This window comes from Chiroxiphia lanceolata, chromosome 2 (assembly GCF_009829145.1).
Source record: "Chiroxiphia lanceolata isolate bChiLan1 chromosome 2, bChiLan1.pri, whole genome shotgun sequence".
NCBI classification, from domain to species: domain Eukaryota; kingdom Metazoa; phylum Chordata; class Aves; order Passeriformes; family Pipridae; genus Chiroxiphia; species Chiroxiphia lanceolata.
Window position 1 is genome coordinate 4,992,868 of NC_045638.1, and position 22,591 is coordinate 5,015,458.

At 44.2% G+C, this 22,591-nt stretch overlaps 1 protein-coding gene across 1 annotated transcript; it reads left to right on the plus strand.

Moving 5' to 3' along the window:
* Positions 1–1,539: 1,539 nt before the first annotated feature.
* On the plus strand, positions 1,540–21,540 carry UBASH3A (ubiquitin associated and SH3 domain containing A). Its single transcript, XM_032678175.1, has 14 exons — positions 1,540–1,652; positions 5,139–5,192; positions 6,502–6,688; positions 8,540–8,738; positions 9,243–9,412; positions 10,242–10,450; positions 11,235–11,361; positions 13,513–13,621; positions 14,742–14,864; positions 15,635–15,727; positions 16,646–16,790; positions 19,673–19,779; positions 20,294–20,400; positions 21,403–21,540. Exons 1-14 carry the CDS (start codon positions 1,540–1,542, stop codon positions 21,538–21,540), a joined length of 1,881 nt encoding a protein of 626 aa, XP_032534066.1.
* Positions 21,541–22,591: the final 1,051 nt, after the last annotated feature.

The following is a 22,591-nucleotide window of genomic DNA, read 5'->3' on the forward strand; positions in this document are numbered from 1 at the left end:
TTTTGTAATTAAATGTTGCACTGTGTTTTGGAAGTACTCTGCAAGCAGTTGTCTCGTGTTTCTGAAGTAGCAACTCACTCGTACTCAGGGATTTAGGAAATGAAAATGTATTCTCAGCTGCAACAGATGCTCAAGAGTAGTAATAATTTGGCTTGTTTTTTTCACCAAGAAGAGAGATCGATGACAGAGGGAGGGGTCAAGGAAGAAGGAGGAGGGGACATGAAGCAAAAAGCCACAGCAGCATAAGTGAAAAAAGGCTGCTGAGAGGCCAGGAAAAAAATGAAGGTTTTCCATGACAAAACCCATGTCCCTGTAATATGGCTGCAATGAGGGAAGATGTTCAGTCCCTTCGCTGTGCACGATGGAAACTGGCACTTCCAGAGGAGAGGACACCATATCGTAATCCTGTTAAATTAAGCCATGGCATCAAGAATTCCTCATCATCTCCTACATCACTCTTTCAACAGCCTTCCCTGGAAATGGGAACACAGGGGGAGATAAGAAAAAAATAAGATGTCAGACAAAGATGTATAAAACAAGCTGCATTTCTCTTGAGTTGCTCACAATGCTCTGACATTCTCCCCACCAGGCTTCAGAGACAAATGGTTGGACAAGCAGCTGAAACTGACCAAGTGCCCCAAGGGAAACTTTAGCCAAAGAGGGGACAAAGTGAGGGCTTATTTCAGGAGATCAGCAGCTCAGGTTATCCTTTCAGTCCATGGGGTGAGATGTCCTGTGCTCTCCAGGGAGCAGTGATACCTCCAGTGAGGACAGCCCAGGCCAGAAAAAAACTGTCTCCAACCAATTTACCTGCTCTGGCCATGCTGGAAAAGCCTGGGGACCAGCCATGGAAGCTCTGTAAAGGCTCCCACAGTGGGACTGGCACAACTTGAAAGGACAGGCTTTTTCTCCCTGCTGCCACCCTGAGCTGCTCCAAGCTCAGCCTCAGAGTGTGATGTCTAGATGGGACACTGGCATTCATCTCACACTGTTGGGTCGCTCATTGCCTTTGGCTGAGAAGACCAAAGCAGGAGCCACATATGATAGGGACAGAAGGACAAGAAAACTGAGCCTAAAAGGAAAGAATCTGGCCTACAGTCTAATTTCTTACATGCTGCAGGACAGCCCCACTTGCCTCTCACGCAGTGCAGTCACAGCTGAGGTGGATTTCTGGGCTTTCGGGAGACAGTTTAAAATGAAAGGCTAAAAGATTCCATCTCAGCCCCTTCAGCAAGTCCACTCTCACTGTGGTGGTTACCTTTGGGCTTCTAGTCTTGTTCTGCCAGGGTGGATAGTAAAAGCCTGAAGACAGCTTTTGCTTTTTTAGCCACCCTGCAACAAAAATTCGGAGAGACTCTATGAAAACAGGATGTCAACTTCTGTCAGAAAAGATCACAAGAGGTTTGAGGCTTTTTTTTTCTTATTTGCTCTCTCTCTCTCTCTCTCATTTTCTTCCTCTCCCCCCCCCTCCCTCTCACCCTCCTCCCACCTCCCAGTTTCTGTCACACTCAGCACAGGGTCAGGGGACGAGCGGAGGAGATGGCGGTGGCTGAGACACAGCTCTATGCAAAGGTGTCCAACAAGCACAGGAGCAAAAGCACCTCTGCCCTCCTCGAGTCCCTCCTCGCCAAAGGATTCCCGGCTCATACCGCGTGAGTAATTTGTTCAGCTGCCTCCACACAGTGAGATTTACTTAAGACATGAGGTGCTTCCCATAAAATCCTGACATCAGGCAGGTCGCCTTTTTTGATGAGGAGAATGTGCTACTCCTGGGGTTGAAGTCCCTGCACAGAGATCAGACTTGTCTCGCTTCAAATTTCATGTAGAGCGGCGTTTATTGCTCACGTAGCAAAACCAACCTGCTCAATATCAATTTTTATAAATATATCTAAAGCATACCTGAAGATATAGACCCTTCCACGTCCTGAGCCTGAGAGGCTTCACGGTGAGTTAAGAAGTTGGCCACAGTTTGCTCTCGGATACATCATCTTTCATTTTTTTCTACTTATCACTCTTATTATAAGAGAGTTAAATGTGGATGTAATTTCTATCCAAAGATTTTTTCAGGTCTGGCAAAGATCTCCTGCTGGATATTGTTTGGATGTTTCCTGCTGGAAACTGATTTAAAAGATTAATTTTAATTTAAGATTAGGATTAAGATTAATCCTTAACAAGATGCCACCTAAGTCTGTCAATTTTTCTTCCTGTCTTGAATCAGAATCTTGTTCTAAAAACTCTTGTTCTAGCTAGAATATATAACAGTAAAGAATGAGGGTCTATTCTTGGCAACCCAAATGATTGGGAGATTAATTGGGGCAGATAACTAAGTTAATAAAAAAGAAACATGGTGGTCACTTGTCCCTCAAACATGTCTCTCATAGGACTGGCAAGTTTTGGGGAGGGTTTTCCAACTTCTGAAGGGAAAGCATGGACATTTTGGTTCCAACAGCTCAAAAAATAAATCTGATTATTTAAATAATAATCAGATGGAAGAACCCCTCACAAATATATTTCAGAAAGGAGAGCAATATCTCCCTTTTGACTGAAAATTAAGCTAGTTGGAAAGGCTCCATTTATAAGTGCTGTGTTGCTTTTTTAGGAACAGCTGTGTTAGCAATTAAGACATGATGGGCACAGCTTACAGGGCAAATGTGGGTGCCTTGTTCCCAGTTATGCAAAGTGGATTTTTAGCTGTGGGCTGAAAATCTGGCTCGTCATTTCTCTAGTAATACTGTAAGTTTGATCACCCCAAAGTAAAGGCTAGTTCTTCAAATTCTTGTCCTGTATGTCATGCTTTTCTAGTCCCCTTCAAAGCACTTTCTGCTCTTACTGAGATGGCTTTGTGCTTCCCAGGTCAAAACCAAAAAATAGTGGCAGAAATACTATGCAACTGACCCAAAATGACAAAATATCAAAAAGCAATTTAAAAAAAAAATTAATTTAATTTTATTGACTTTAAGACCTTCAAAATTTTGATTGTGTTTTTATAAAACATATTAGCTGTCTCTGTTGTTCCTGGATTGAACCATAAATTAAAAGTTTCTTTTGAGATATCCTGGCCTGAGAAGTATGAGGCTGGGTGGAAGTACTACAAAATCTTTCATAATGTGGAACCAACAGGCCAAAGCAACATTTTCCCAAAGAACAAAACTCAAATATGTGAGGGTCAAGTCTAGCATTAGATCAACAAATTGGGCCTCCCCTGGTGCTTATGGAGGATGGAACTGTACCAGCAGTTTCTGTTTTAGGGAAGAACCAGTTTATTCTCACTGTAAATTATTTTTAATCTACTTTCAATACAGATTTTCAATGGTTTATTCCTGCTCTCTACATGAGAAAAATTGGTATATGCAGATTTTGTTCTGTGCATTATCGTTAAATCTTCACTGCTCACCTTGGAAGAGTAGGATGTTTAGTCACAGCCTCATGCACTCCTAGTGCAAAGGGCTCTATAAACCAGGATGGAAATCATCATACAGCCAACATATATGACGAGACAAAAGGTGGGGACAAATATGGAGAGGAGCACAAGATTACAACGAGATAGTACTGAGCAGTTCATGGCCTCAGGTCTCACTTGTCTGATTATATTTATGATTTTGAAGGCCCTCGTGGTAGAGAGAAGCTGAAGCCAAGTGCCATTTCGGCTTCAGGGCTGTTTGCACAGAGCTTGTCTCTGGGTGGGAAGAGCAGCATGGCACGAAGCCATAAAACACTCACTTTGAGGTGCAACAAGTGGTTAACAAAGCCTGGCATTGTTGGCCAGGTGGCAGCAGTCACTGACACTTCCACGGGACGCTGCAGGAAGGGCTGCATGGGGAGAATGACAAAAACACGGGTTGTTCGTGTTTGATGTGATGGAGAAGGGGGGCTCAGCAGAGGCACGGAAGGGAAACATGCAGTGTTCAGTCACAGAGGACACAGGGTAGCTTTAAACCAGCCAGCTCATGGTTCTGAAGTGATCTGGCCATGGGAGTTGATTTACTTTATGGAGAAGGAAGGCAGAAGGTAAAGTTTGAGTGGAAAGGCTCACCTCAGCCCTCATCCATGCTGAGCCCCCACTAAAGAGCCAGGCACGGTCGCACATCCATACAAACACATTTCAATGTTTTCAGTAAGCCCATGTGTAGTTTTTACACTAAAGAGAAGTCAGAAGACTTGGAGGAAGCATCAGGGATGAACCTGAGTCCTGCAGCTCAGTGCACCCACTGCACTGCTGATGCATGTTTGGGTATCATAGGGATGGATAGAGAACAAAAATGAGAGGAGACAAAATGATTCAATGCCATCAGGATGCAGTGGCCAGAAAGGATGGCCTCAAGAGAGAAGGAAAGAGATGAGCAGATGCTGAGTAAATCAGTGGGTTTTTTTCCATGTCCACTGTCTCGACTTCCCCTTCATGTTTCTTCTGAGAAGTCCGTACGTGGGTTTCAGGGGTGGAAATGGGGTTCAAGATGCTGCTTCAACACTGGAATCCTTCCCCACGTCACCTGGTATTTAGCCACAAATACGTGTTCACATGAATTACATAGCTGACATTTTAAAAGCTCTAGTGAGAAAAGGAAATGTGAATCAAATCCAGCCCCAGAGGATGAAAGTTGCAAGAACAGAAAGAAAAGTGAGACTTTGTCCCTCATCTTGGACCGAGCTGCTGGTTTAGATCTAGCTCTCTGCTGACCTACAGGAGACCCTCAGAGCAGATTTGAAACCCCAATATAAGTATTTTTTGCTTTGTTTATATATATGAGCTTGGGCCTGGCATCTTGATTCGGAACTTTTTTCCTACGAACCAAGAAAACTCTGATCTTACAGTGTGTGGATGGATGGTTTTCTTAACCCTGAGGAAATCCATAAAGTCAGTAGGGCTGCTAAGGAAACACAACCAGAACACAAAGATCCCGTGGGGAAGATAGGTTACCAATCTTCAAGGAAATAAAGAATTGCAGTGGAAAAAGTGGAAAAAGCTTTCTCAAAGGGCCTCAAGAACACTAAAACATGCCAGGAAAAACCTAGTGGCTAAAGGTCCTGCCTGTACTGGAAAGTAAACTTGGTGACCACAGTCACTAAACATTTTACTTTCTAGGAATTTTCTGTCTGTTATTATGAGGAATCAATTTTGCTTTTTTTTTTTTTCCTAGGCAAAAAGCTTTGGTTGCTACTGGACAAAAGACAATAGAAGATGCAGCAAAATGGTAAGCATCTGTGATTTCTAAGGCAGCTTTTGCGTTAAACCTGGTTAAAAATCCTCATTTATGTGCTGATCCTGTCACTGAATTTGAAGTTAGCTGCCATAAAAAAAAACCCAAAACCATGCATCTGAGATTTTTTTTCCCCATTTATTTCACTCAGAGAGAGAAATATTTGTATTTGTACTTATTCTGGGAAGCAAGGTTACTTGCAGAAGGTCCAAGGTAAATTAAAAAGCGGGGAAGGAAAGGGCAGTCTTGGGCAGAAGCAGCTACTTTTACCCATAACTGGGGTTACAAACATGTGCAGTAATAATATAGGGTTAAATGGCAATGGCTGAAGGGAAACAGAAAGGCTCATCAAAGCAAGCTGAAAGTCTGGTGGTCAGAGAGAGAGGTATTATTAGAATCAAAATCATTTGTTAGTTTGAACCCCACAACATTTTTTCCTCTCTATCAATACCCTCACAGAGTGTTTTTACGTCATGTTATCATCACATGATGTTAATTGATTTTTTATTTTTTGCTTTAATTCACCATCAAATTAAATCCAGTCTTTCCTTGCATTTTCTTCTGGTTTTTGTTCTGTTTGTTTTCTCCCCCTTGATTTCATTGCTTTTTTCTTCTTTTTCTTCTTTTTTTTTTTTTTTCCTTTTGTGAAAAGCCAGAGGAGGCATTTGAGAGTGGCATGTTCTTTCCTAATAATTTTTTTCAGGGATTCTACCACACTTTCCAACAATCACTCCCAATCCTACAGCTGTGAAGACAAACACACAGCATGTGAAGGACGATGTGAAGGATATCATCATATGGCATATGAGTTTCTGACCTTTGTTTTTTCATGTTCTGATTTATCTTTTTCACTTTTCTTAGGGCTGAATAAAAAGGTTCTTCTAGAGTATTTTTTTAACCTTCAGTGAATTTTTACTTATTCCATTTTGTCACTCTTCAACATGTTCTACCTATTGCCTTTTTCCTCCTCCAGTCCTCTGTTCCCAGTCATGAAAAAGGGGGAGAAAAACCCAAACACCTAAAAAGGGGTTTTTTTGTTGTCTCTCATTTTCAGACATTGGTAGAAGCAAAGGCACTTAATGAAACATAAAGTACTCAGAAAATAAGCAGAAAAAAATTTCTCCATTTTTTAGTACTTCAAAATTAAAATTTTTAAGGGGCTTTTACTTCAGCTTTTGGCTTCATAAGAAAATAATAAAATCGTGTTTCCTTTTTCTGATGTCTGCTGTGGATACTTTCAGCCACAGGAAACAGGAGTAAGCAGCGCACACACTCAGTCTCAGTGATATGCTCTTGATTTCAGGCTGCATTCCCACTGCAACGATCCCTCTCTGGATGACCCAATCCCCCAGGAATATGCCCTTTACCTGTGTCCCACTGGCCCCCTGCTCGACCGCCTGCAAGAGTTTTGGAAGGAGAGCAAGCGCCAGTGCGGGAAGAACAGAGCCCACGAGGTTTTCCCACACATCACCCTCTGTGATTTCTTCACGGTGAGGCTCGAAAGGCGTGCAAGGGGTGAATGTCAGCTGGGTGATGTTTGGTGAAACTGGGCCGCCTGCTGTTGTCTGACACCACAACTCCTCGGTGATCAAACGACAGGGCCCAGGTCCAGGAGCGTTGCTCAGCGTTTGAGTGGGATGTTTCGGGGTAGCTGAGTGACACGTGTGTCCATCTAGAGCAGACCTGTGCAGTCCAGGCTACTGTCAGGCTTCAGAGACTGTGCCCATGGCTCATGGATCCAGGATTGTAAGCCTTCCTGGCTAGGGCAGCAGTGGCTGCCATGAGCCAGCAGGGACAGTGTTATAGGATGCAGACAACTTTGGTACCATGCCTGTGGGAATCTCAGGAAAACCTCTACCTTTCCCAGAGAGCTCCATCAGCAGGTCATTGCTAGGGTGGCATGCCCAAGATGTTACCCTTTCTGCCGAAGATTTTGTGAAAAAGAGAGAGGTAAAAGTCATGGGGATGGAAGGGGAGACAGGCTGGACTCCAGCAGTGCAAGTCAGTAACTTTGTCAATAAGTTAACTTGGAAGTTTTGCTCCTGAGCCAGACTTCTGGTGAGCTGTTTTCTGGTTCTAGAGAAGCTGCTGTCCTCCTTCTGTATGCTGGGTAACCCCCTAGAGAACTTCCCAGCAGAGCTGCCTCTCCTGCACAGGTGAATGTGTCAGTATCAGCGAAGTCCAGCAAAGAGTCACCGATCTGGGAAAGCTCTGGAGCCACCTGGAATCTGGTTTTTGTCTGTTGACGGTGCAGCTGCAGCTGAGATGTGCTGAAACAGGCATGAGCCAGAGCAGCTGGACAAAAATTATTCTGTTAAAACATGCCAAGAAATATAGACAGTAAATATAAGAAATTTTGTTGCAAAATATTGGGTGGTACTCTCTGGCCATTAAATACAATTACACAGAACAAAAATCATTAGGTGTCAGGTTTAAAGGCCTGCCTGCAAAAGACAACTGCATTGCAACCCTCACCTTGCACATCTTTGCCCCATTCCAGGTAGTGTATTTCCAGGGATAAATGTACCCTGTGGGGCTGTTCTCTGCTCCCTGGCTGTCAGCAAGAGCTGACCTGGGCACCTCACAGGCAGAAAGTGAGACTCACTGACCTGGCTCCCACCTCCTTTTCCTGACCTGCCCTCTTCTGTTTCCTGTCTTCCCATGTCTTTGCAGCTCCCAGAGTTGTCAGCCCCAGGAGGAGCCCTGTTGTTTCCTGGCACTTGCCCTGGTGCAGGTTCCCCCCTGCTCTTGCCCCCCCACACCCAGTCTGCCCATTGCCCCTCCTCCCTCTGGCCTTGATGGCACAAGTCCCACCTTTGTCTCTTCACTTCTTATATTGCTTAACTGCCACTTTTTCAAGGAAGCGTGGCTCTGTACAATCCTTTATTTTGCTGTGGTTGGATCATATTGACAAAGATGCCTTAGGAATTTTGCTGGGTGTGTTGCTCAGCGTCTGAAATCTTGGAGTTTTGGCAGGAGTGATTTCAGCGAAGGACATTAGGGTAACAATAACACAAATTATTACTTAGAATTGAAGAGGGAAGTCATGATCCCTGCCTCATTTCAGAGAGGTTACTGCACATCTGTCAGATGGTAAAATCTTTTCCTACCCAGGCTACATACACCTCGGGCTGAAGGTTCTGTCTCCTGTTACAGAACCAGGGCAACACCCTGATCAAAATGCCTGATATTACTGATTTTATTGCCAGGAATTCCAGGCAAATTCATAGGTATTTTGTCAGGCAGTTTAATGCCCCATCGTTTTCTACTGTATAGCAGAGGTTACAGTGCTAGCTGTTGAGCTGGTGGGTAAAACCTGCTCCTCCTCTGTTTTCTTTCAGTGTGAAGACCAGAAAGTGGAATTATTGTATGACACCCTAAAACGGGTCGGTGACAGCTTTTCCCAGTGCTTTCCACCATCCATTTCCCTAACACTACATGCATCCCCCAGCTACCTTGGCTTCTTCATTGATGACACCCATGCCAACGTCCTCAAAGACTTTGCTCTGGCATTCTCATCAGAGGCTTCAGCCCTGGCAGGTAGGACCAACATCAGAGGGAAGATGGGTGAGTCGTAGCACAAATGTTTAGGCACAGTACTGAAAACCTCTGCTGTGTCTCCAGGGGAGCTTAGCTGATGTTTTACTGCCAGCAAGCACCCTTTCCTCCTCCAGATTTGAAAGTAAAGTGGCTACAGGATCATGTTTTAGACTTTGAAGACACAGCGCTTTTGTCTAGAAGCTGAAATGATTGTCTCTGTCTAATACTCACTCCACTGACATTCCAAGAGGAATGTCAAACCCTGTGCATTTTTTTCCTCCCATGCGAAGCCAGGAAACAAATCTAGTCCATGTTTGTGAATTATTTTGGCATATTAAAGCCATGACACTCTTCAAAACCATTATTTAGCAGATATAGTAGTAGATCTACTCTACTACAAGTTACTGTGATATTTCCTGCATCATGCAAAGCATGTGGTATAAAACAAGAAGAGCTTTAAATGACCTTTGTTTCTACGTTGTGATGTTATTGTTTCATCCCTAGACTGCCATGTGAAGCCCTGCCTGAAGCAGTTCCACCTTACCCTCGCTCACAAGTTTTATCCTCACCATCAGAAGACTTTGGAACAACTGGCCAAATGCATTAACCCCAGGGAGCCCTGCCAGTGGGTGGCTGCTCTCTACTCACGGGACATGCGATTTGTGCATTACCAGGTACTGTAATCACATTTATTGAATTTCCTGAGCCTGTGGTCAGACTCTTTGCTACAATCTGTCCCTCCTTAAGAAAATCGGTGCATGGTCAGCACAGTGTTCTAAAGAGCATGGTTGCCTTTTTGGGTTGAAAAACTGGACTCATGGATCAGTAGACAATACCTTTATGGTAGGCTGCTTGACCTGCATGTCTCCAGATCTAATTCCAAACTCCATCAGAAAAAAATAATCTTACAGTGGCATGAAAAAATAAAAGAGACAGGAAACCATGATCACTGAATATTTGCCAGCATTTTTCAGTTTACAGTTTTGCAGTAAAATTCCACTCAGCAAAATTAGTTTTTTTGTTTGTTCCAGCCATGATGAAAACTGCACAGGCTCAGTTCTCATTAACGATTTTCTGCTTAATAGACTCTTTGTTAAAACCTGTCAACATTTTTCCAGTTCTCATTTCCAATTTTAAATTATGGAATGATCAACAGTTTTTTGCCAGATCAGTAAAACGCTTTGTCCCAGGTCTCATATTGGATTTTAGTCACACTCAGGAGAGCTGCAAGTGCTCACAAAAATAGCTGATAACTCTTTTACTGTGTTTGCTTTCAAATAAGCCTGTGCTAGTTACAGGGGAGGGAAAAAGTATTTTTATGAAAATGGAGTGCCTTTTTTACACATGCTGCAAGAGTGGTAGAGTCTTCCTTTTTGTCTGCCACCAAAGAGCACGTTGCAGAGCGGAAAATAAAACCCATTACTGTGTCCACGAGAGGTGAACAAGAATTCCCTGAGCTGCTGCAGAACCAGCATCCTGACCCTGCTGCATGTTCCCCCCCAGAGGCTGAGGGCTCTCTTCCAGTACAAGCCCCAGAACCTTGATGAGCTCATGATCAACGCCGGGGATTTCATCTACGTTGACCCGACGCACCAGTGTGATGTGAGCGAGGGTTGGGTGGTCGGGACCTCGCACCGCACCGGCTGCAGGGGTTTCCTTCCAGAAAACTACACTGAGAAAGCCCACGAGTCAGACACGTGGGTTAAGCACAGGTGAGTTCAGGGGTTTGTGGCTGTTGCTTCACGTCAGCCACTTTGGTTTTATTTTTAGGTGTTCCTCCTCACCGGGAGCCGTTGGCAGAGGAGAGGAGGGTGGGCTCCTGAGGGTCTTAGGGGGATGCTAATACACCTTCTGAAAGAGAAGAGGTAGGACATGCACCCTCAGACACCCAGAGTTCACAAGTTCAGCTGCTCCAGGGATGACCCCTGTTTGCTCCTGAACAACTTGAACACCCTAATGAATTTTAAAAGACCACATTCTGCCGGGCAGGCTGAGCCTTCAGCCTGGCTCTCTGCTTTCTTCTCTTTTCTCATTTCAAGAGCTTTGAAAGTTAACTTGAAATGAAGCCACACAAAGGTTGCTCCACCACCTTGAAACTACTCTCATCTTGTTGATTTACCCTCCATCAGAAGGCACCTGCCTGGCTTCCTGCACTTTGCTCTGCAGCCAACAGCACCGCTGATGCTGCTTGTAGATTAGAGCTGATTTTTCTAAGCAGGGAGGTTTAGATGCATTTCTTGCTGAACCCTCAGAGACAGGGAGGAGGCAAACAGGTAGTGTTTTCTGTTTGAAGGTCCCACTTTAGCGAGGTTACACCCAATATGTGCCATCAGTTCATATTCTAAATCAAGAAAAAAGTGATGAAGTGGATTGCAAGTGTGCATTGAATGGAACATGAATCCTGACTTACAAGTGCCTGTAGACATCATCATGACTCAAAAATCTCTTCTATTTGTGTGTGTGTGTGTGTGTGTGTTGCTTCTGCTTTTTCTGCAGGGAATATGTTTTTGTGACAGCTTCAAGATCCTTCACCCAAACTGAAAGGGAATCTAATGTAAAGCCGAATGGAGAAGCCCATAATCCAAGTATGTCAAGGAGTGGAACCAATGTAGTTTCTATTCAGGTAATTGTTTTTTCCATTTCTTATCTTTGCCACATGCTTGTGCAGATAAATTACTAATTAAAAGTAAGTGTAATAATAAATGTAAATGTATATTTAGTAAATGCTTCCCTTTCCTCCCTCACATTTTCGTGTTATGTCGTAATGCATATATATATATATATATATATATGTACACACAGACACTCTTATTGTATGGTATAGTATCTCATAAATATTTTGTGATGTATATATGATGTATACACTCTTGCCTTTCATAACACTCTTTTTGTTCCTGTCATAACAGCACAACACATGAATTCTCTGCTCACGTTTCTCTGAGCACAGCCTTCCTGGGCTAGCTCTGCAGAGGAATGGAGACAAGTCTGACAAGTGAGACACAGGCCCAAATTCTCCTGACTTCCATATGGGTTCAAGGCAGAGCAACTGTATCTGAATTAGGCCCATTGTTCATTTTTGCTCTTATGTCCAGATTTTACGAATGTCATCTTCATGGTTTCCATGGTCCCAGATAACATTTAAATGTTTCATTTTCTTCTTTATTTTTTTAGATATGTAGCTAATGCAAATAACTGCCCAGAACATCTAACTGGAGTGGTTAGCAGCACTGATAGGATTACACTTTTGTCTGACTTTCAAAATCAACAGGTATCAATTTTTCGCAGTGTTTTCCACTGGTCTTCTGGTAGAAAGAACAAAGCAAATAAGGGCTCCATTTTTTTACCTAGAGCACATTTGCACCTGCATTGCACTGTTGGCTCTGGCTCTCAGGGCTGCCAAGATGGTCCTTTCCAGCACACTGACATGGTGCAGAAACCCCTTTGGGCTTGCTGGCCCCACAGCCTCTCTTCCTGCTGTGCTGGGGGATAACCCCAGGTGTGTGTGTGTTAATGTCAGAGAAACTTGAGGGCACCTTCCACCTGGGGCCTCCAGGATGCTATGAGTGTGTGACTGTGGGACAGAAAATTCTGAACAGGTCACATCCCCTTCCTCTGGCTCTTGGTTGCTCTTGGTCTCACTTATCTAGGTCAGATCTGTGGCAGAGCCACCACTTGGCCCGAGGAACGTGTTGTGCAGATGGGCACCTCTCCAGTCTAGAGTCTTCCTGGCCTCTGGCTTCCTCTCAAGCAGAAGAGGAAGACCACAAAACCTTGGTTTTAAACTCTGATCTTGTGGCGGTTGGTTGGTGTTACATGGCAGAAATGCAATACTGTTTAACAGAACACATGAATATCAATCTCACAATGCTTCTTAAGAATTCCCTTCTCTGCTGCTGAAGTTGCACATCACTGACCTCAAGGCTGCAGCAGTAATGCAGTTTTTAAAGTTTGAAAGCCTTTGACCTGTTCCTCATCTTCTTGTCTATATTTAATGTGCACTGTACACTAACCTCAAACTGCTTAGCACTTATTTGTAATTCCATGAAGTCTGAGTTAAAAAAAAGCAACCTCATAGAAGGTCTGGGTTCACTGTTGACTTGGCCACACAGTTACGAAAATCAGAAGTACTATTTTCCTTAGGAAAAGGAGAAGCTTGATGTTAATCCTGGTGTAGAAAAGGGCATTGTCACTCAAATCTTTGTTAATTTTCCTTTTTTTTCTGTTTGTATCAACCATATGATAGAAATTAAAGTTGTAATTCCTTCCCACATTGGGATTGAAAGATCTGTTATCAACACTATCTTTCACTAGTGCAAATAGAGTTAAAACCTCGTGTAGCCCACAGGGGTCAGGGATCTGACCTTTGACAGGACAAGACAAAAAGGCCTCAAGCTGCACCAGTGGAGGTTCAGGTTGGACATTGGGAAAAATTTCTTCACTGAAAGGGTGGCCAAGCATTGGAACAGGCTGCCTAGAGAGGTGGTAGAGTCACCATCCCTGGAGGTGTTCAAGGAATGACTGGACGTGGCACTCAGTGCTCTGTTGTTCAGTTGACAAGGTGCTGATTGGTCAAAGGTTGGACTCCATGTCCTGAACGTCTTTTCCAGCCTTAATGATTTTATGATTCTGTTTCTTTCGCTTGCCTTCAGTGGAGAGCGAGTCAGGCTTATTGTTGTCCTAAAGACAGGCATCTATTACATCCATCCTGTCCAGGAATCCAGATTTTTAGTGCAGGTTATGTGTAACATCATCATGAAACCCCCTTTTCCCACAGCTGCCTCAGAACGGCCCCCTGCGCAGAGCAGTGCTGGTGATGCGCCACGGGGAAAGAGTTGACCAAGTCTTTGGCAGATCTTGGCTCCAACAGTGCCTGACTGCAGATGGTGAGTGAGATAACAGGAGGATCTTAGCAAACCAGAGCTAATTAACCCCCGTAATGGGTACAAGGGATTCAATCTTCTACCTGTTATTGTAAACATTGACACAAAATAGTGAGTAGCATTGCAAGGCAGGCCCAGCACTGCTTTGACCTGCACATCACCAGATCATAACGTCCTCAAGTCCTTCACAAGTCCTTCATGCTTATGCCAAATAAACCCTGCAGACAAACAAAGCCCTTGTGCTACTGATGGAAGTGCTGTCTCACTGGCGGATGAACAAATCACAAGATCACATTCACCACCACTCACTGCAGAAGGTGGAGGTTGTCAGACCCCTCCACCTTTCCAGGACCGAGTCAGAATTATGGTCTCCTGATCAGTCACAGCATGTCACCAGTCCAACCTGGGGAAGGTGAGCAAGAGCAACCTGTGGTGGAAATGAAATGCCAGCAACTGACGTAAATTAAAATCCGAATTTCCTGGCCCTCTCCCTCTCTCCCTTAAAAAAAAAACAACAACAAACACAACCCAAGAACAAACAAACAAAGAAAACTAGAAGAACAAAGAGTGTGTTTTCAGGTGAAGAAAACTGACATAAAACAGGGAAATGTGTCAGGAGGAAGGAGGGGAACAAGGTGTGAGTTCAGAAGCAAGAGCTTTATGCTGAAAGTCACACCTTTGCTATGCTGGAGATTCCCTACATTCAGTGGATGAAATTCACATCAGATGAGGAGGGTGGGCACCTTCTGGCTCTACAATCAATGTATTCTTTTCATTTTTCTTCAGTGTAAATGTTGGGTTTCTGTCATTTTGTCGATGGTAATAGAATATAGATATGGAGAGGAGTTTTTTGTTTCACTTGAGCCCCACAAAGCTGAATTCTCATAATTTCCTGTTCTGCCTCTCCTCCTCCCCCTTTGCTCCTTCTGAGCTGGCAGAAGAGGTGCTATTCTGTTAGGACAGGTGGTTCTCCAAGCCAGTGTTGTGACCTTAAAATGTGATCCCTTTAAGGTAATAGCACTGGGTGTTTTTCATCACTGAGACACTGACTGTGTCTGCAGTACTGACATAGTACAGCTGCTGCCTCCCTTGTGCCACAGCAAAATGTCCCACCTCTTTTTAGGAAAATACTACAGAGCGGATCTGAACTTCCCCTCTGCCCTGCCAAAGAGGAAAGACAGCATGAAGCAGTTTGAATATGATCCTCCTTTATCTTGCTGTGGTATTTTCCAGTCAAGGCTTATAGGTAAGCTGGATAATATCCTACTCCAAATCTAAGGGTTTGGGAAGCAGGCTGCCATCATCGGCCGAAGCTCGTACTGGCTTCTAATAGGAAAACTTCCTAACAGCACTCCCTGTGGTTAGGCTTTTCTGCAAGATCTCAAATAGTAAAATACAGAACATGGCTAATTGCTTGTCTTTGAGGCCCAACCTGCCAGTTCCTGGCAAAGAAAATTGGAAGAAAAAAGCCACAACACTGTCTGCGCCCTGCTGCTCCTCTGCAAGGGATTAATGGCTTGTGCAGTTGTCACTGAAAGGGCAGTGAGGACTGAAGGGTCTGGCCAGAGGAAGCAGCTTCATGGTCAGCAGAGTGTGGTCACCTCGTCACAGGGAGCTGGAGGAGGGGTGGTGTGGGTTAGTCTGACTCAATTCACTCACCAGATGAAGTTGCTTGTGCTCCCTGAGCAAGGTGCCTGACTGTGACAGTGCTGGCCTGGTGCAAATGCTTGTCTCTGATGGTTCAGATATGTGGGGACAGCCAAATGCCTAACTGCTGTTTGCAGATTTGGAGTGATTCTTCTGTGGTTGTCTTTCCAACACTCACTTTGAACTTGCTGTTTCCACCAGAATGAGCTTTTTAATGAGCTCGATCAGCAGGCAGTGTGAAAAAATGAATAGAAAGGGACTGTCAATGGATCCCATGTCGACGAAAGTGCAAAGCTCCAAGCTGGGTTTTTTTTCAGGAAGTACTTTGTAGTAGTTTCTCATCTGTCACACCTGGTTGTTCCCATCCAGGGGAAGCTCTGCTGGACCAGGAGGTGATGGTGAGCTACGTGTACTCGTCCCCTGCCCTCCGCTGTGTACAGACAGCTCAACACGTGCTACAGGGTAAGGCACCAAAACCAGCCACAGCGAAAATATCTTCATCAAACTTTTGTGAAGTCTCTGAGACAAGCAAATAAAGAAGATTTTGTGGTTATTAGTGGTTATCTTTAAGCAGGGAAGTCGAGGTGGTTTTGACTCGCTGATAACGCAGGCAGCAACAAACCTGCTGCCGTGTGTGCAGTCTGGTGGGATATAATCCCATTAACTCTGGTCCTCACTAGTTAAAATGTGATCTAATGTTGTATGAAACAGAGGTGTTTCACATCAGGTTGAATTCAACATTGGTAGCTGCTCATCAAATCACCACTGTCACCTCTTCCAGAAAACATTTGGAGCCAAAAAGCAGATGTTTCCAGCGCTCTGAAGGATCTGAATCAGGGAAGACAGATTTCTTCCTTTTTTTTGCAAGCCAAACTATTTTAATACCTTCATACTGTAGAGCCTCTTTCCTCCTCTTTCTCCCCCTTCCTTTCCCTCTCCCCTTTTTTCATTTCCTGTCCCTTTTCAATAAAATAAAAAAGTGTCTTTTGACAAGGGAAGTCCACTTCTAACAGCATCAGACAATTTACAGCCCCACTGTGGAACACTGAGCAAAATGCTATATAAAAATGGTAAAAACATTTCTTGTCCAAAGTTTATTCAGATTTCAATTTTTTTCTTCTAGCAGAGCATCACAAGAGAGCGAGCTTCAGAAATTATGATGATTATGATAATAATAATAATATAATTTGAAGTGTCTTAACATTAGTCAGACAAGAATATAACAGTGCCTTCATTTAATCAACACAATCCTCTTTTGTTTGACAATAAGTAATTTGTTTTCTTTAATGAAAGAACTGCAGCAAACGAGGGAGAATGTATAGCCTGAATGCGGCACTTTGAGTGTACCTTTCTCCTAAGATTTATTTCTTGTTCTTGCAGGGCTTAAATTAAATCAAAAAGTCAAAATCAGGGTGGAACCAGGTCTGTTTGAATGGACCAAGTGGGAAGCAAGCAAAGTAATCCCTAACTTCATGACTGTGGCAGAACTGGCAGAGGCATCTTACAACATAGACACGAGTTACAGGTAATTGCTCCATTTCTAGCTGATAAAGTTGTGGGGTTTTTTCCCCCTGAGATTTCTTATCCTTTTATATGTCATAAATCATTACAAACACTGCAAAGATGGGGTGATCAAATTCTGTGCACCCTGGGGCAGAGCATGCAGGGTCTGGAGAGGGAGAGGTGAGCCTGACATGAACCACCTGTCCTGGTTTTGGGGACAGGCAGGACGACAGTGTCGCACTATAATTGACGTTTGAGAGTTTTTTTTTTTTATTTTAATTTGCCTAAATATTAATATTGTGCTCAGCAAGGACTTTCTGGGGCCCTCATAACTTGGTGGGGTGAGAGGTGATGCCTTTTCTGAGCACTTGCAAACCACACCCTGGCAGGAAATGATGAGGCTCCAATTCAATCTAGCTCCTCATCTTGCTCTCAAACCAGGCTGCTCTGTGTTTGCAGTGCACAGCCAGATCCAGGAAATTACTCAGTTGATAAAAGCAAGTGTCTCTGGGATTTCCCACGTATTCAAGAAAGGGGCAAAGGAAACCTCTTATGTCTTAAATGCATTTCTTACGGACAAGCATCTTCATTTGAGATTGCATGAAGGAACAAAATCCTTCATTTTCTTAGAGTATAGGGTTTTCTGCTGTGTTTTTTTTCCACCAACAGACCGTTTTCCCTAGGTTGTTGGTTTTTTTGTGCAAAATCACTTGCCTCAAAAGAAAGTATGCAAGTGGACAGCATTGAGAAGCTCAGAAGGGAAGCTCGGAAGCAATGCTAACTACATCGTCCAGGCCTCTCCCAGCTCTCTCAGGTCCAGGCAAAAATGGGATGGATGAGCTATAAACTTGCACATATGTTGCCAGCTTCTTCCCACCACGTGCAGGGTTAAAAATCCTCAAGTCCCAGAGTCTGGTTTGACCATGTTCACCTGTGCAAATGACAACCGTCAACTGGGTTAGGTCCCTGATTGTTCCCTGTCAGCAGTGGACCAGTTTCAAATTTTCCTGTTTCCAGTGCCACTAAGAGACAACGTGAGAGCACTTGCAATACTTGCTTCTCACGTGGTGTGTGCAGAGATGAAACCACCTTCAGGTTCACTGCACCCAGGAGCTGGGTGCCTGGGCTGTGATGGTTACCTAGCAGCCTTCTTGATGGTGGAAAGGAGGGGACTCCCAAGACACTGATTTTCCATTGTAGCTAACCTGTGTCAGGCACTTAGGATAGCGTGAATTTCCCTCTGAAGGACCTTATTTATTTCCACTGACCTTACCAGACACTTGAGTTGTAGGCAGCTGGGTGGGATTAACTCTGCCTTCCTCTCCTCTCACACTCTCACAGAAGCAGGATAAAATAAACTCTGCCTTGGCTGTTCCTGCTGTTAATAACTTTGAGTTGCTGTGAAATCTCCTTATTTCTTTCCTCTTCATCCTCTGCATGGAGGACAGAACCTTTCTTCTCCACAATAGCCCTTTGCAGACTGTTATCCTGTCCTTCTCAGCCATTCCTCTGAGCTGAACTCTTCCTGTGCTCCCCTGTGGACTGTGCTTTCTGGACTCTTGTTAACAGCTCCTCTCTGGATTTTTGCTCTTTGATCCTCATGTCACTTGGCCTGTAGCACTCAGAGCTGGACACAGCACTCTTAGCCTGGGCTGAGCACTCCTGTTGGTATTTAGCCTGGAGGCCACCTGGGCTGGTGCTGGAGACGCTCAGATCTGGGGCAGGACAGCTGGTTAACAACATGATTAATACTGAAGGGACAAAGGTGCCAACAGGACAACACATTAAAAAAAAATAATTGCAGCTCTGCCAAAACGGAGACCAGTTTTGAGCACCCCAATCTAGATTTGTCTGATCTAGCCAAGATTAATACTAGATTTTACATACTTTCTACTTCTGCCATTTGTGATGACTTAATGTACTGAGGACTCACCTGTGAAAGAACACTATGATACCACACCTTATTGTAATATATTAACCTAATCTCATTCCTGCCTGTTCACTGAATAAGGAGACAGTCAAGTCAGGGCGAGGAGGGGTAGTTGTTTGTAGAAAAAAATTAACACCCTGTGTTGTATCACAATACATGGCTAAGGATTTGCCAGCTGTAGCAGTGAACACTTCCCATTCCTAGAGAACACAGATTATAGGGATGACATGAGTTTGGGGAGGTTTTATTCTGTTTCCAAGAAGCCCTGGTTCAAGCATCAGCTAAGTGAATAGGTATCAAAGACAGGAGCCTGGTGAGAGGCAGCAAATGACTGTGGTCCTGCTGCCCATTTTGCCTGTCCTGCAGATCTCAGAAGGCTGCCAGGGTCTCCCTGGAATTTGGTGTTCCCAGCCACCTGCCCTTGGCACCTCAGGGCACATCAGGGCCCTTCATGTTCTTCCCTGCTGCTGCTGGACTGGAGCAGTCTCCAGGCCTCCTCCTAGGGCTGGGCAGAACTGGTGTCCTGGAAGCTGCTGTGGAACCCTAGGATGGTTCCGTGCAGGGGGAATGTTGTCCATTGACCCAAGCCCCACCAGTCCTGTGAGGCTTCCCTGATTTACAGCAATTTGACTCTTACTTTTTTGGAAAATATTTATTCAGTGCAGGAAGAGCCCTGGCATATAAAAGAAAGAAGAAATGCCAGGTCTCAGCAGAAGTGCTCAGGTGCTTAAGAGGGCTACATTGCGATAAATTCTCCTGGAAACACCTTCTTTTTAGCTCTGGGAGTGAAAGTCTTTACTATCCACTTGACCAGGGGAAAGCTAATGCTCCAGGCAAGCTGAGGTCACAGTGTGTCAGCCAAGACAGCAGACAAACCTTTTCACCAAGTGCCTTTTCTCTGGTGTAATCATTCAGTGGTGCTATCAGTGTCCCAGCAGACACCTAGATTAACATATTTGTGATTTTGTTGTCAGGGGTAACTTCCCACTCTCTTCTCTGGTACCGTCGGAAAGTTATGAAGACTATTTAAGCCGAAGCTCTGTGGTTATGAAACAGATCATCACTGCCTGCCCCAGCAAAGGTGAAGGTTTCAGATCTTTGTATATTCTGTCAGACATTCAGAAACAGGAAGTGGCAGAGATTTGCCCCCAGAATCACATTTAGTGTGAGTTGTTGGTACTGCACAAAGCTTAAAGTAGTCTGAGTGCATGTCCTGGGCTAAACTGAAGTAAAAATACATGCAATTTATGAGCTAGAAATGAGAAAAAGTAAAATTAAACAGAGACAGTAGAGTACTAAATTGCAAGAGCATGCTCTTTTCTTGGTCCTTCTACATGGGGTTGTAGCTCAGCAAAAGATAATACCATTTTCTGGAAATCTTTTTCTTTTTCACTGGCAAACCCCTTCTCTCACTAGCTGATGTGCTACAACACATCTGATTTTTTCCTGCCCAACACAATACACCCAGCCACATGATTGAAAAATTCTGCAGAGATGAACGGCCCCAAAAGCACCTCATACCCATCTGCTGATGAGGAGCCTGACAGTGCTGCAGCTCCCTTACTCCTCCTCTTTGCTTTTTCTGGGTGTACCAGGCGTCATCCTCGTCGTGGGCCACGGCTCTTCCCTGGCATCTTTCACCCGGCCTCTGATGGGGCTCCCCAGCAGAGACAGCAGTGACTTTGCCCAGATGGTACGGAAGGTAAGAGGATTGTTTTCCATCAGGAAGCTTTTGTTTTGTTTTATTGTATCTCTGATAGGGAGCCTGCTTGTGCAGGGAGACGTGAGCACGCCAATACCAATGACGTCAGCTTTCTCATTCCAAAGGGAATCTCACTCAGTTTTAGCAAAGCACTGGAGGTCAAGAGAAGGATTTTATCTGAGTGGCTTTGTATGTGACTAGCAGTTGTGTCTTTGGAGAAGATTTTCATCCAACTCCCCTGGAAAGTCAATGCCATGTAACACCTACAGCCAAGAGGCACATTCGGAAACCTGGAGCTATCCTCCTTCCTTTCAGCCTGGAAATGTGAAGGCTTTGGGGTGACCTAATTGCAGCCTTCCAGTACCTAAAGGGAGACTACCAGAAATATGGAAAGAGACTATTTACAAGGACCAGGAGTGGCAGGACAAGGTGTAATGGCTTCAAGCTGAGAGTAGGTTTAGATTAGATACTAGGAAAAAATTCTTTACTATGAGGGTGGTGAGGCCCTAGCACAGGTTGCCCAAGCTGTGGTTGCTCCATCCTTGGAAGTGTTCAGGGCCGGGCTGGATGGAGCTCTGAGCAACCTGGGCTAGTGGAAGGTGTCCCTGCCCATGGCAGGGGGTTGGAACTGGCTGGTCTTTAAGGTCCCTCCCAACCCAAAACAGTCTGTGATTCCATGGTTCTGTGAAACAGGGCTAAGAGCCTTCCTTCTCCTCCTCAAGGTGAGTGTAACCCACAGTTTTTTTCAGTCTTTAGATATATTTAGATATATTTTTACTACCACTGTCGATGCATAAGAAGGGGTGCATATATTTTGGTCATCAAAGCCAAGCATGAATGTGGAGAGATAAGTTCACCTTTCACCCCTCACGCCTCCAGAATGGTTTCAGTTCATTTCAGAAGAGACAGAATACCAGGGTTTGCTCTCTTCTGTAGCAAAGGCCCCCCTTTGTGCCCAAGCAATGACCCTGCTGATAACTCTGCTGGTAACTTCTTTCCTAGATCCCTTCCCTGGGCATGTGTTACTGTGAAGAACTGAAAGAGGAGAATAAGTGGCAGATGGTCAACCCACCAGTGAAGACCTTAACTCATGGAGCAAATGCAGCTTTTAACTGGAGAAATACTATCCTGGAAGATTAAAGGGTCGGCTCTGCCTTTGCAGTTGTCAAAAATGAGCCAAAGGAAGGGTTATGGTTCAGCACAGCCCAGTGATTCATCCAGAAGACACACAGTGGGTGGGAAATGCCCTCTCTGAGTTGTCAAAGCACAGAAAAACACTTCCAAGTTTGGTGCCTGAATTTTGTTTTTATTTTGGTGACTGAGAAGAGGGGAACTATGTGCTGGAGTTCAAGTGACAAATAACACTTCTAGTGGTGAGGAAAGTTCCTTTTAACCTTTTCTGAGAGTACAAATGTTTAATAAACACAGATCTAACTACCTGATTATAAATTCCACTGCAAAAGGCATTGAAGTAGACAATGTTGTATTTTCAAGACCAAACTACTTGCAGCAAGAATTCCTTTTTTTTTTTATTTTCAGGCACTTGGATATTTTCAGACAACACAAAAACTGGGACTGAAAAAAGTCATCTCCTACTCGAAGAGGGGATCACCTCTACCTAAAACCACTGGGTTTCCTGTTCACTCCATCAGTTCTGTGACAGCAAATACCACACTGACTCTTTATTTACATCTTCTATGAAGGGAGTTCATTTTCTATCAAGCAGCTCCTCATTCAGCTATTCTTGAGGGATCCATATTGCAAAAGGGTCTAAATTCCTCCTTTTTGAAGAAAACGAAACTGATGGCTTTGCTGTTGCTGGGACAATGAAAGTGTGTTACTGTACTGGTGACAAAACCATGACATGAACAGCTCTTAACACTGAACCCTTCCCGAGATGGCACTTGCAGGAAAACAGCTTTGCTTTGTGCTGTTCTGTGCCAAATTGTATAAATGGTGACACATCTCCTGGATGGGTCACCCAAAATGTCTCTGTAGCCCCTCTGGGTGATTTGTTTAATTAAGACAATGTAACCCTGAAATATTAGGCACAAGCAGGAAAATGCCTTTCCACAGCCTGTTTTTCTTTCTAATAATGTTCATTTCTAGTTATCAGATAACTACATCCAGGAAAGCACAAATTTTCCTTTCAATGAAAGGAAAAATAAATAGAAATGTTTGCCTCTAGGCA